Genomic DNA, 13,487 nt, shown 5'->3' on the forward strand with positions numbered 1-13,487 from the left:
AAGGACTGTCACAGAGCACAGGGTAGCTGTAAGTAGAATTTGTTTGAAATCGAGGAATTCCTTAGGTCGTCTTCACCATTAAGTGAAAATGAAGAGAAACAATCTAAGAAAGCAATATGATAAGCTCGCTCACAAGCAACTTCTTTTAATCATGTAAGTTCTTACCTGCTCTGCTAGTTTGCTTGTCTCATCCTTCTATTTTTTGGGGAAAAAAACCAAACCATATTATTATATTCCTTTCCTCTGAACTGTTAGAAAAGGTGATTAGCACCTGCATGAATATGGCTTCATGACTTGATTTGATCCTGACTGTGCAATCTTGACTCCCCGAATGGGCATTCTATTAGACTATGGTGCTGCTTTAACTGGCCGAATCTATTATGGGGTCCCTGAGGGGGCTGATGACTAGCAGGCATGTCCTGGGTAGACACTCAGGCCCCTGGGAAGATGGGGGGGCAAGGGGCAGGCCACATGTGGCAGGCGGATGGGGAAGGGTTTTAAAGTTTCTGCTCATCTCTAGACGGTCCTCCACCAATTGGAGGAGAAAACTTGGGCTTTGATCCTCATCTCAGTTCACCCCAAGTCTCCTCTCTTCTCTCCTCACAAGATAGACTAGAAGAGTGGTGGCTTAAGGAAGAAATGTTAGGAGAGAGGTCCAATTTGGTTTCCCTGTGACTCAGGAGGCGGTGGTCACATGGGCTTCCAGGGTCAGAAAAAGCTGCCTGCGTATGATATTCCACTCAAAGTTCAATATCAATGTAATCACCTTCTTCCCATTTTGATGTAAAGAACTCTTTTTCTGCCCTTAGTTTGTTTGTTTTTTGTTTGTTTGTTTTTTGACGTTAAAAAACCCCTGCTTCACCATACGTCACATGCCTGTCGGTCAAGGTCATGATAAAAGGGCTGCAAGTAGCATCTGCTCTCCTGTCTAGAAACTGCCTCCTGGGGTTGGTGGGAGAGGTCCAGCCACATCCGGTCCCAGAACACGGTGTACAGCTCAGCTGTAGGTTACCAAGGTGTTATCCACGCATAGATGATTTGAGGTGTGAGATGTGCTCTGAGTGATACTGGGTCACTTGTCCAAGCAGGTGCTTTGACCTCAAATCTGTCCCCACTCAGGTATCACAGTTTCTTCTGGGACAGAAGGGGTGGAGAATCCCTAGTGGTCCAGGAAACCCCAATGAACTGATACAAAAACAAAAGAATGGGTCTCACTAAATGGCTGATGCCAACTCCCTGTATCCTAATTTGTTCTCCAGGATGAAGTTGATGGCTATTTAACCCCCTTCTCCATCCATGTATAATTCCATTTTCTGTTCTGTTACATAAAAAAAACAATGAAAAAAATAACCGTTTTTCGCGTGTGGGTAATAGATAGTCTTGGACCTCTTAAAGTAGTTTTGGTAAGTTTCAACATTTTTGGCGAGAAGGGTGCCCAGGATCTTGCTGCAATAGGATCAAAATTAAGCTCAATAATCAAACCAGCAGGATGTAAAGACCAAGGCTTGAACCTGCTCAAGGCAACTGTCACAAAACATCCTTTTCTTCTTCTGTCACAAGTTTATATACATCAGGTTTGGGTTAGAAAGCTTGAAATCTCTGCTTTTAAAAAAAAATTGGAAAATCTTGGTAATTCTTCTGGTCTCATAACAGAGCGAACTTTGGACCTCTAGAAGAAACAGTTATCGAATACTTCTTCAGCAGTTTTTCATTGTTCCTATGGCTTAACAAGGGACTTCTTTAAGAAGGCACGGGGTGCTCAGAAAGAGATGAGCAAAATAAACATTTAGTGACATAGCTTTCGAGAACTTCTTGCAACACTGGTGTTACAAAGGATCATGCAGAGTACTACGTCTCACCGTCACTGCTCTCCTGTGTCTCTGTGTTAGTTGGTGCTCACACTGGCTTCCTTTTGACGCAGTCTTTCTTTCTGTTGTTTGAGAAAAAAATCGAGTTTAGTACAACTCCTTTTTAAAAATTTTCATCTTTCTCAAATTTTGGTACATTTCTCAAATGTCAGTCTAGAATGCCAAATAGAGTTGTACCAAATGCCCTAGAAATGAGAGGATTTCTATCCTTTTTCCCAGAAACCCTCAGTTTCCTACCCTTCCCATCCTATCACCTCACAAACACACAAAATAAGTAACCAGCTAATCAACCAACTATATCCATCTAAAACACCGGCCTTTACAATGCCAGGCTGTTCCGTTCTGTTCTCATCTTCTGTGACAAAGGTCCTAACTTCGTAGTGTTACTCAAAGACTCCTCCCATTAGGGAATGCTCAAGAAATAGTTTCTAGGAAGTCTAGATATGAAAAGTCACTCTTTCCAAGTCAGGCATGTCTGCATGTGACCAACTTGGCAGGACTGAACAGAGGCTATGCAAAATGGAGGATGACGAGATTTAGTCTCTGCAGAATGGCAGCAGCTCCCATTTTGCCAAGGATACTCTGCTCCGTTCTTCCTGAGCTTCCTTCCCAGGGACGGCCTTCTAATGAGGAAGGACATGAAAGTCTGATGGCAAGATAAACAAGATTACACAGAACAGAAACACAGACCCTCACTGTTTCTAGGACTTAGAAGTAAATATATTAAGCACAGTAAGACACATGGGTGTGTCTGGCCTTCAAGGTGGACAAGTAGAAGGCTAAAAAAGAGACGGAACAAGTACAGTCCTTTGCAAAGAGCCGGTGCAGAGAGATGCCCTTTGAGAACAGGTCCTAAGCTTCTTGTGATCTAGGAGATGTGAAAATGCAATGGATCACTAAATTGGCCTAGATGTAAACTTAAGATAATTTTTAAACACCCATCCTGTTTGGATACCATGCCTGACTTGTGAACTTGAATCAGGAATCAGTTTATGAGCTCTTCCCTAATTTCCACCAAAACAAACAGGTGACAAAACAAACCACCCCAAGGAGCAGAGGATCACAGCTGAGAGCTTACTCTCCATGGAGGTCACCAATAAAAGAATGCCACGGTCCACCCACTGTTTCCCCTTTGTCTACAGGCCTGAGTCCATTCTCTCTGCCCCTGAAAATAAGGCTTGGCTGTAAAAGTTAGGATAGAGGCCCAAATAAGAGGCCTGGGGAAAAGGGCAGTGTCTAATGAGGGAGGAAGACAGAAATAAGAGTTGAACCCACTGCCAACAGAATATCATGCACAAATGAGCACCACAAATGCATGGTCAAATGGGCACAGAGGATGTGTCCATTCAGGTAGGAGCTCTGTGAGCTAACCATGGCTGTCCCTGACCCAGCTGTATGGCCCTGACTTTCCCATTTCTCACTCATCAACTTCACTCAACATTCATTGGGCTGCTGATGGGGTTGTGATGAGAACATCATGGTCAGTCAATAGAAATGACCTCACTTTTAACTTATACCCCACTTAGATGGTCAAAGGATTTAAAGCAGCCGGCAAAAAAGTACTAGTGGAGAATAAAGAAGCCAAGTAACTTCACTAAGGTTTTACAATTAGTAAGTGGCTGATCTGGGATTTGAATCTCTACATCTAGATGGGTTCCTAACCCATTTAGCTTTTCCAGCTGGAACACAGAGATTCCTTGTGATCCTTACTGAAAATGGGACTGTGGAGGACGACAGTTTCCCCTCACAGCTAGGAAGACAGACTAGCCTGCTTAGCTTCTAGCCCAGGGAGAGCTGTCGGGGGACCCAGAGTCTCGTTCTGGTTTTGGCTGTCCATTTGTGAAGTGATCCTATGTAAGCTGTATCTTTCTGCATCTCAGTTTTACTAACTCTCAAAAGAGGATCATCCCTGCCCCTTTCCTTAACAGGGAGAAGGAATTGGTGAGGGTGAGAATACTTAAACATTTCAGGAGAGCAGTGCTTTGAGATGAGAGGGATCATGGCGTGGGGTGCGGCGCGGAAGGGTGTGAAATGGCAAGTGACTACACTTGGTTTATCCGGAAATGACCTTGTTTGAATTTGCTGGAAGAGCGCTCGAGGCAGTGTTTGTTCCTCACTCTGTCCTCCCTTATATTCTTTCTTACCCATATGCTACTCTGGGAGGGGAACTGAGAATCTGCATACTACTCATTCCTCTGAGTTTTATCCTTTAAATTCTGACCCACTACTGGGTGCATCTCAGTTATAATGAAAAATCTTGAGGTTGTGAATGAAAAATGCATCTCACCAGACTAGCCGTGGGGTTAATTTTCTTTGTCTCCACTTTCTTCTCTGCTGTTAACTTGCTGACTGATTCCTGAGCCATTTTCAATCTGAAATGGAAACAGGGAGGGGGGAGGGGAGAGGAGGATAAGAAAGGAGAAGAAAAAAGGACAGAAGAGAGAGGTCAGGTTAAACAGAAATCCAAATGCTGTTGAATTAACCAATTAGCAGTTTGAAAATATAAGGAACGGTTTTCAGTGCTTTTCATTACTAAATTCACACTTTGAGAAGGTGACTCTTCTGGGCATCAAAGCTGAATTTCCTTCACTGGCTGAGAGGCTCACCAAGATGTCTTTGGGGAAGTCTGTGCTTTTGCAACCAGTGCAGGAGGAGTTTCTGATCTACGGAAGACTAGGTGGATTCACTGTACTCTCAGGGCACACTTCAAGGCTCTCTGGCTTGTGATCCACTCAGTAGGTAAGATGAAGACAATTTTGAAAACTGAAATTTTGGAGAAACATATGAAAGCTACAAATATTAAAATTCACCAGTTCACAATAAGTGAAAAGACAACCCACACAGAATGGGAAAAATATGTGTAAATCATACGTCTGAGAAAGGACTTTCATTCAGAATACATGAGGGACTCTTACAACTCAAATAAAAAGACAAATTTCCCAATTTAAAAAACAGGCAAAGGATTTGGCTAGACACTTCTCCAAAGACAAACAAATGGCCCGTAAGCACACGAAAAGATGCTCAACATCATCAGTCATCGGAGAAGTACAAAGCAAAACCACAATGAGATTATCACTCCACAGCCACTGGGATGGCTGGAATTGAAAAGAAAGACAGTAACAAGTGTTGGAGGTGAGGATGTGAAGAAGTTGGAATCCTCCTACATTGCTGATGGGTCTGGAGGATGGTCCAGTCACTTTGGAAAAGAGTTTGGCAGCTTTCCAAAATGTTAAACAAAGTTACCACATGACCCAGCCATTCGACTGCTAGGTATATAAATATATGTGTACCCAAGAAAATGAAAATGTACGTCCAGACAAAAATTTATATATAAATGTTTGTAGCAGCGTCATTTATAATAGCCAAGAGTAGACACAGCCCAAATTTAGATTAGCTGCTAGATGGATAAACAAAATGTGGTATATTAACACAATGGAATATTACTGAACCATAAAAAGGAATGAAGTGCTGATACATGCTACAAGGTGGGTGAACCTCAGAAACATCAAGGTAAATGGAAGAAGCCAGCCAGTGACAAAAATCCACATGTTATGTGATTCCATTGATACGAAATCCACAGAGACAGAAAGTAGATTAGCAGCGCCAGGTGCCGAGGGGAGGGGAGAAGGGGCGTGACTGCTAAGGGGTAAGGGGTTTCTCCTAAAACTAGGTAGCAGTGCTGGTTGCACATCCTTGTGAATATACCGAAAAACCACAGAATTGGACACCTTTAAAAGGGTAAATTTTACAGTATGAATCATCTCAATAAAGCTGCTATAAAAATTCAATTCCACAACATGATATTATTTCTTATCCAGCTCATCAGTTCAACAAAGTAGTATTTCTTATCCATCAGATAGGCGAATCAAAGCCAGGCAATATCAACTGTTACTGGGGATGTGAGGAAACGGGAAGTGCCGAACCGTGTATGAGGGCCTGTAAGTTGGTACAGCTGGCTTTGGCAGCATCAACTGAAACTGAAAACATACATACCCTGTGAGCTATCAATTCCTCTTCTAGGGAGATACCCCAAAGAAACTTATAATTAGACACATCTTTCACTGTGACAATATATGCAATAATGAAAAACTGAAAACCACCTAGTGATCAGATTCAATAGGATAATGGATAGCTGATAAGAGCAAATAGTAATAGCTAACATTTATTGGGTGCTTACTGCATGTCTGGTACTCTTCTACCCGCTTTATTTGAATTAAACCATTTAATTCTCACAACAACCCTGTGAGATAGAAACTTTCACTACTTGTATTTTACAGGTCTTAAGCACCGTGCAATGATGCTTGTATATTATATTCATTTAATGGAATATGGTATAACTGTGAAAAGGAATAAACTAGATCTGAATTCACCAATTATGGATATCAGAAACATGATATTGAGAGAGTGATGAATTCTGCAGAGTGACAGAGTGAAGAGGCCATCTAGCCTGGTGGTTAAGTGCTCGGCTCCAGAACCTGACTGACTGAGATGAATTCTCAGCCCCACTACTTATGAGCTGTGTGACCCTGGGCAAGGGACCTCTCTGTGCACCTAAAAAAGAGGATAACAACAACAGTGTGGGCTACACAGAGTCATTGAAAGGACTGAGAAAGTGCTGCTCTAGGCACTGTGTAATCACTCAACATGTGTTCACTACTATCGTTACTGTGTATGCAACTTGCTACCTTGCATATATATTGGGGAATAGTGCCCAAGAAACAGTGTTGTTCACAGATGCCTGCACAGTGTATATGAACATACATGTAAACATCTATATTTATATGCAGACTGGAAAGATACTAGTTTCGTGATAGAGGTTATCACTAGAAATACAGAAGAGAATGACATTGGGAGGTAGTATATCTACTAGAATTTCATTTCTATCTATAATACTTCATTTTTCAATTGTAAAATCTTAAAGAATATGTGGCAAAATGTTAACAATTCTAGGTGGTGGGAATATGGGTGTGTTAAATTATCCTTAATATGTTTCTTTATTTTAAAAATGTCTTCAAAAATATTTTTAGGGCTTCCCTGGTGGCGCAGTGGTTGAGAGTCCGCCTGCCAATTCAGGGGACACAGGTTCGTGTCCCGGTCTGGGAAGATCCCACATGCCGCGGAGCGGCTGGGCCCGTGAGCCATGGCTGCTGAACCTGCGTGTCCGGAGCCTGTGCTCCGCAACGGGAGAGGCCGCAACAGTGAGAGGCCCGCGTACCGCCAAAAAAAAAAAAAACAAAAAAAACCCATATATATATATATATATATATATATATATATATATGTATTTTTTTTTAAAAAAAATACCAAATATTTAAAGACCCACCAAATCACAGACATTAAAAAAAAAGAACATGCTTTTTCTTCAGGGCCTCAAATACAAACCTTTCACTCAGTATTAATCACATACTCACTTAATATTGAAGAAGTGGCTGAGTGCCTTAGCTCTTTACTTATCTAATTTTGCACAATTTGCTTGAAACACACGCTTCATAATCCAATCTCCCTGCCCACATGCACAAGTTAGTTCAGTGAATTCAACATGCTGACTTGTGCATCAGAAAAGAAGTAAAAGCGAGACAAAGACGAGCAATGATTTATAAAACCCAAGAAATACATCTGTGAAGCTGCCGTGAGGACGGGCACTTCTGGACAGGGGCATAGGTCTGAGCGTATACACCACACTACCTACTAAACACTTCTGCTTGCAGCAGTAACTGTGACTATACCCATACAAGAAAGGAATGCGCTAGAAGGTTCACAGCCAGGTCAGACTACATTGGAGACTGACTACTAAGGAATCTGCAAACCAAGATGATGGTGCTGTCAATGAGGCCACAGCTTGTAGCATCTACTTTTCTTGGCGTCTCTCCGGCAAGATTTGTTTTCAGAGAGAGCACTTATTAGTGACCCTTTAATCCACATTCCAATGGAATGGTTTGGAATTACTATTTCTCTCTGGGCTCCCTAACTTTTAGGGCACTTTTGGGAGTCATCTTTTGCTTAAGTAGTTCCTTTTCACCTTAGAATTCTGGTCTCTTCTTTCAGAGTTGGTCTTCTACCACACTCCTGGCTCAGCATCGCCTCCCCCAATTCCCACTTTCACTTCTCAGAAGCCCTGCGATCACTTCCCACGTTCTCTCAGTATCTGGGGGGATGGTGGTCGGGGATGTGGAGGCCGGGAGCCAACCTAAGGTCCTGTCCGCACTGCTAACCTTTTCCTACTGGTCAGTGGCTGTCCCGCAGACTACGGGCTGCCATGCATACCCCAGGCTTCCGGGGACAATTCTGATCTTGGTGACTCCATCCTGCTCGTCTCTAAATGTTCTCATTCAATTATGATGTCTCCCTCTCACAGGGCACTCTTGAAAAATCATCAAGGATTGGGAGAAAGCATAGCTTGGTGGCAAGTAGCTTCTGCATCAGCGAGGCTTGATTCTAACTCCAACTCTGCCAATTACTAGAAAACTTGGAGCAAGTTAATCAACTATCAGTTTCCTTATATATAAAATGGTATGATATATATAGCACATATATATGTGTGTGTGTATATATATATATATATATACACACACAATATTAACTCCATGGTATTATTGTGAGGATTAAATTAATTAATATATCTAGTAAAACCTCTAGTATACATGGTATATAGCAAGTGGTCAATAAAGGATAACGATTATGGAACCTTCCATCACGGATATAAAGGATTACTCCTTAAGAATGCACAACAGTAGTTTCTGACTACAAATAAAACAAATGGCGCTATTAGCTAAGTACTATCTTGTAGTAATACCACTTAGACGTGTCCTGAAGGCAAACCACATCAACGAATGCTATTACCCCGAGATTTAGCAAACCAAGGGAACTCAGCTCAATTTTTCTGCTCTGAACACAGATTCTAAAAGTCATAACGAGAAGCTACACTTCGGTGCAGGCATGACATAAACTTTTCAAACAAATAAATACGAGAAACTATTTCAACTTCAAAAGGAAGATTCCATCTACTTCCTCCCATTTTTCCAGGTTCCTTGGAGGTATCATAAGTAAAATTTAAATTTCAAATAGTATAGAACTTCTGAATAAATATATATTTTTCATGTTAACCTTGTTTCTCTCATAACCAAAATAACACTTGTTCCTTATAGGAATATTATATATCTATACACAGAAAGATTATATTTTCAGTTTATATTACATATTTAAAAGTATAAAGAAAAAGTAAGACTCACTGGCCATTTAAATACTTTTCTGAGAATGTAGTTAAGACATAATGGGACCAGTTAACAAAAATTATCACATACAAACCTCTCAGCTAGACAGTAAGATACATGAGGGTAGAGATGGTGGCTATCGTTTTTATTGCTGTGTTCCTAGCCCTTGATACAGTAGCCGGCACACATATACATGCCATGAAAAAACAGAGACCTAGAGAACAAAATCGAAAAAAAACCCTTTACTTTGCTGAAGTACTGCTCACTTGAATTTCTTGAAAGTGCTGAGCCATGAGGCTGCCCGGGCGTTCAACCTGCATGGTCGTGTGGGGCTTCCTGGTTTAATGCACTCCCGTCACTGTCTTGAAATTATTAGTATATGTGTATATATATATATATTTTTGGCCGCACTGCACGGTATGCAGGATCTTAGTTCCCTGACCAGGGATCGAACCCTGCAGTGGAAGTGCACCTGCAGTGGAAGCACAGAGTCTTAACCACTGGACCTCCAGGGAAGTCCCTTGAAATTCTTAGTTTTTGAACAAGGGGAGCCCCATAAATTATGAGGTTGGTCCTGTCTCAGACTTTCTAGGACATTTAAAGTCATTTTATCATTAAAATGGAACATTTTCCAACCTTGTATTTCCAAGGCACATTTATGACATAAAGAACGAGAAATCTGGTTGGATAGAGTTCATACCTCCTGCCAAGGTTCATTCATTTCACTGTGTTGTGAACATTTTTACGCACCTGCTTTTTACACTAGACTGGAGCTTCTCAAAAGCAGATATAGGACTTCACTGTCTTTCTTTCCTTCACATTTTGCAGAGTAAAATGGCATATAGTATATGACCATAAATAGTAAGTTAATGAATAAATAATTATAAGTGATTAATCTCTAAACTGTAAAAATTCAGGCGTCAAGAATGGTTATGGGGGAAAACGTTCATGTCCATTCAGGTGCATGAAAATATAAAGTCACTGACTCTCACCTGAATGCATACAACATCACCAGTGCTCAAAACTGATCCTGCAAGATACAAACGAGCAAATTCTCATGAGATTCTCTATATGTCCTTAACATTAGAGGGCAAAGCTAATTGTGGCGGGCAAGGCTGTTTCTCAATGGCTTTTGTATCATACAGTACGAAACTTACCCTTGATGAAAGACAAACGCTAAAATATTCTGACAGTCTGGCTACGTTACGTCCATTGTTATGATGGAGCATATAGGCAGGTCTTAAAAACTGCTTTGACCTGACGAGAGATTGATGGTTGGTGACTGGGTGGTCAGTCAGTCAGTCAATCTGTCTGTCCACCTGTCTCTCAAATGTCCTTCAAAAACCATGGGCAAAGTGTCCTATACCTGCTGAAGAAGCTACAGCAAGCTGCTGTCGTTGATGCCATTAAATTCACCTAGCATCAGTGTTCTGGTAATGATGTGGGAAGAGACTGCAAAGTAGAGGTCAGCAGTGTGATCGACCTCTGGAGGGTTTAAACAAATGTAAATTCAGTTTCCATCAACCACAGGAGGTTTAAATAAATGCGAGCTCCCGTGTGTAATGCAGAGACTTCACACAAGAATACAAAGTTCTCACCTCCCTTACAAAACTGGAAGGTGTGGCAACATTGAGTGGCATTTCTGTGCGGCAACACCTCAGTCTGCAACACTTGCCATCACTCCTCATCCTATCCTCAGCCCGAGGCTGTCCAGTGGTACCACCTACCAGCTTGTTTGCACAACTGGTTTTCTTATACCCGGCACACACCACTCATTTTTGCTGCCCGCCTGGACTCTCTAGGCTTCGAAGTTTTGGCCGGAGACTTGCTGGAAGGCTTCTGTGATAGTTCAGGAGCCCAGGGATGAGGACCCAGACAATGAAGTAGTCTTTGAAATGATCTAGTTCCCTCTGATCCATCCTACTGATGAACATGGTCTCGATAATCAATGTGTTAACTCTTAAGAATGTCACCTCCCTTCTCAAAAACTCTCAGTGACTCCCAATCAACTTCAGCTGGGGTAGCAAAGGTTTCCTATAAAGGGCCAGAGAGTCAATATTCTAGACTTTGTGAGCCATATGGTCTCTGGAACTACTCAACGCTGCTGTTGTAGCGTGAAAGGAGCCCTAAAAAATATACAAATGAAGGGCAGTGCAACGTCGTGTTCTAAGAAATTTATTGACAAAAACCAGTTGTGGGCTGGATTTGAACTATACTATAGGATCCAAATTCCTTACTCTGGCAATCAAAACTCCCCGTTTCGAACTTAGTTTACTGGTCTGTCTTACCTTTTCAGACCCAGATCTGGTTTAATACTGTCCTTGGACAAATCACTTAACCCTTCTGAGCCTCAACTCAATTTCACCTTAAAAGTGGAAATAATACCATACCTAAATAACACAATTGCTATGAAAATTAAAGACACTTATTATCTGTGATTACTTATCAAGCATCCTTTCCTTCATCTCACTCCACGTGTTCCCTGTCCTGTCCAAACTTCTCACTCTTCTTTCTACCAAGGCTTTCTCACCCCTGCATCTCGCTCTTACTGTTCCCTCAATGACTTTTTTTTTTTCCGGTACGCGGGCCTCTCACTGTTGTGGCCTCTCCCGTTGCGGAGCACAGGCTCCGGACGCGCAGGCTCGGCGGCCATGGCCCACGGGCCCAGCCGCTCCGCGGCATGTGGGATCTTCCCGGACCGGGGCACGAACCCGTGTCCCCTGCATCGGCAGGCAGACTCTCAACCACTGCGCCACCAGGGAAGCCCCTCAATGACTTTCTTACTCATTTCCATGTGTTCAAATTCTTCCCATTCTTCTAGTCTCAGCTTAAGTGCCAGAGTCATGAAAGCTTCCTTCATCTCTCTTAGTCAGAAGTAATTGCTCTTTTCTCAAGTGAAAGGACACTTTGTGCCTCTCTTACGGCACTTAGGAACTTTTCCTCTTAGGACTGTATAGGTGTCTTATTTCCCTCAAACCACTGGAACCACTTGAAGACAATGATCACGCCTTCTGCATACTGGGTCTTCTCCCTGATCCTACATCTAGCACTGTGCCATGCAGCAGTCAGTTGTTAGCAAATATCTAAGTGAAAGACAATGACTTGCATTGACAGCTTTTCTCTGCTTTACCTCAAACAAGCCTAAATGTTTAGTAAATACCCAGACGTTGTAGGACAATTATCTCTTGCATTTAGCCTTGGGGAAAAAATAAAACGTAAAAGCATGAAAAACTCTAGCTCCAGTTATTGATTAGCTGGTTGAGTCCTAAATACGGAAAAAGAAAGGGTGCTTAAGGCCACCCAAATGTGCTAAATATTTATGCATGTCAGATTACATACATATTCCAGGATTCCTGAAAGTATCCACATTACTTTGCCCCCAAGGAGACTGAGGCTCAGAGAGGTTATACAACTTTCCCCAAGTCTGGAATTTGCCACTCTCACTTACGAGGTAAGAACTTCGTTGCATGCAGTCAGAGAGAACTGGTTGGACAATTTCTAGCTACAGCCATGCTCGATCTCTCCCTTGGCTTCATTGCTCATGGACTTGTCTTTGGTTCTGGCCTAGATCTTGGTTCTGTTTTTGTTTCGGGTCTAAATATTTACGCTAGACTCTCACACATAGTTGCCCATGATTACTCACAGGCAAATACCTAGACTTGATTTCAAAGGTTACATCTCACGCCCTCTAAAAAAAAAATTCTGAAATACAGGGAGGAAGACATACAAGTAAGTTAGAGAAAGAAAAGAACTACTTTCAATTTACAAATGCTTTAATAAAAGTGATTTCTGAAAACCTTTTCTTCCTTTCCGTTACAACACATCCCTAGAGAGTTATTAAGGGCCCCAGTAAATTTCAGTTGCTCCCAAAGTCTACTGAGGAAAGACGTGAATATGAGAGATTGAGGACAGTGACATGTGTCCTCAGATGGTCCTGCTTAGTCCTTGTTCTACAGAAATGATTTGCAACCTTGGTTGGCTGGGGAGGGAATTCTGCTTCCAGTTAGAAAGCTACGAGAGAACATTATTCCCATCCTAAATGAAAAGATCTGGATATGGTACAAAATCACCCTTTTTCTTAACCCATTAGAGAGCTGGGATCACAAGGCAGCTGAGGCAACTGCATCCCAAAGAGTGATACGCCTTTCCATTTAAAGGCTCAGGCTCCCCACATTACAGCCTCCTTTTCTGGGAGATCTGGGCATGCTTTGGGGTTTCTACAGGCTAGATGTGTATTCCTGCAGCTGAATCAGACCAACTCAGAGCACAGCCTTCTGTGAGACTGAAGAAGTACGATGTCTTTATTCTTTACACGTCCAGTATTTCACTAGCTCATGATGTACAAGGCAGAATACACTGACATCCTCCTGAACTTTACAATAACAGAAGCGCCTTTATTTTTAAACAT

The 13,487-nt window shown here is 42.0% G+C and overlaps 1 protein-coding gene across 2 annotated transcripts in view; it reads right to left on the minus strand.

Annotated features, from left to right (window-relative positions):
• Positions 1-558: 558 nt before the first annotated feature.
• The window catches only part of FMN1 (formin 1), a 424,285-nt gene continuing 411,356 nt past the window's right edge, over positions 559-13,487 (minus strand). For both annotated transcript variants that reach the window (XM_012534548.3, XM_004274037.3), the window contains 2 exons: positions 4,156-4,240; positions 559-1,930 (listed from right to left, as the gene is read on the minus strand). In XM_012534548.3, coding sequence (XP_012390002.2) covers positions 1,886-1,930; positions 4,156-4,240 — 130 coding nt within the window. In that variant the 3' untranslated portion in view covers positions 559-1,885. The remainder of the gene's footprint in view (positions 1,931-4,155; positions 4,241-13,487) is intronic.

The sequence above is a fragment of the Orcinus orca genome, chromosome 2 (genome assembly GCF_937001465.1).
Source record: "Orcinus orca chromosome 2, mOrcOrc1.1, whole genome shotgun sequence".
In the NCBI taxonomy this organism is placed as follows: Eukaryota; Metazoa; Chordata; class Mammalia; order Artiodactyla; family Delphinidae; genus Orcinus; species Orcinus orca.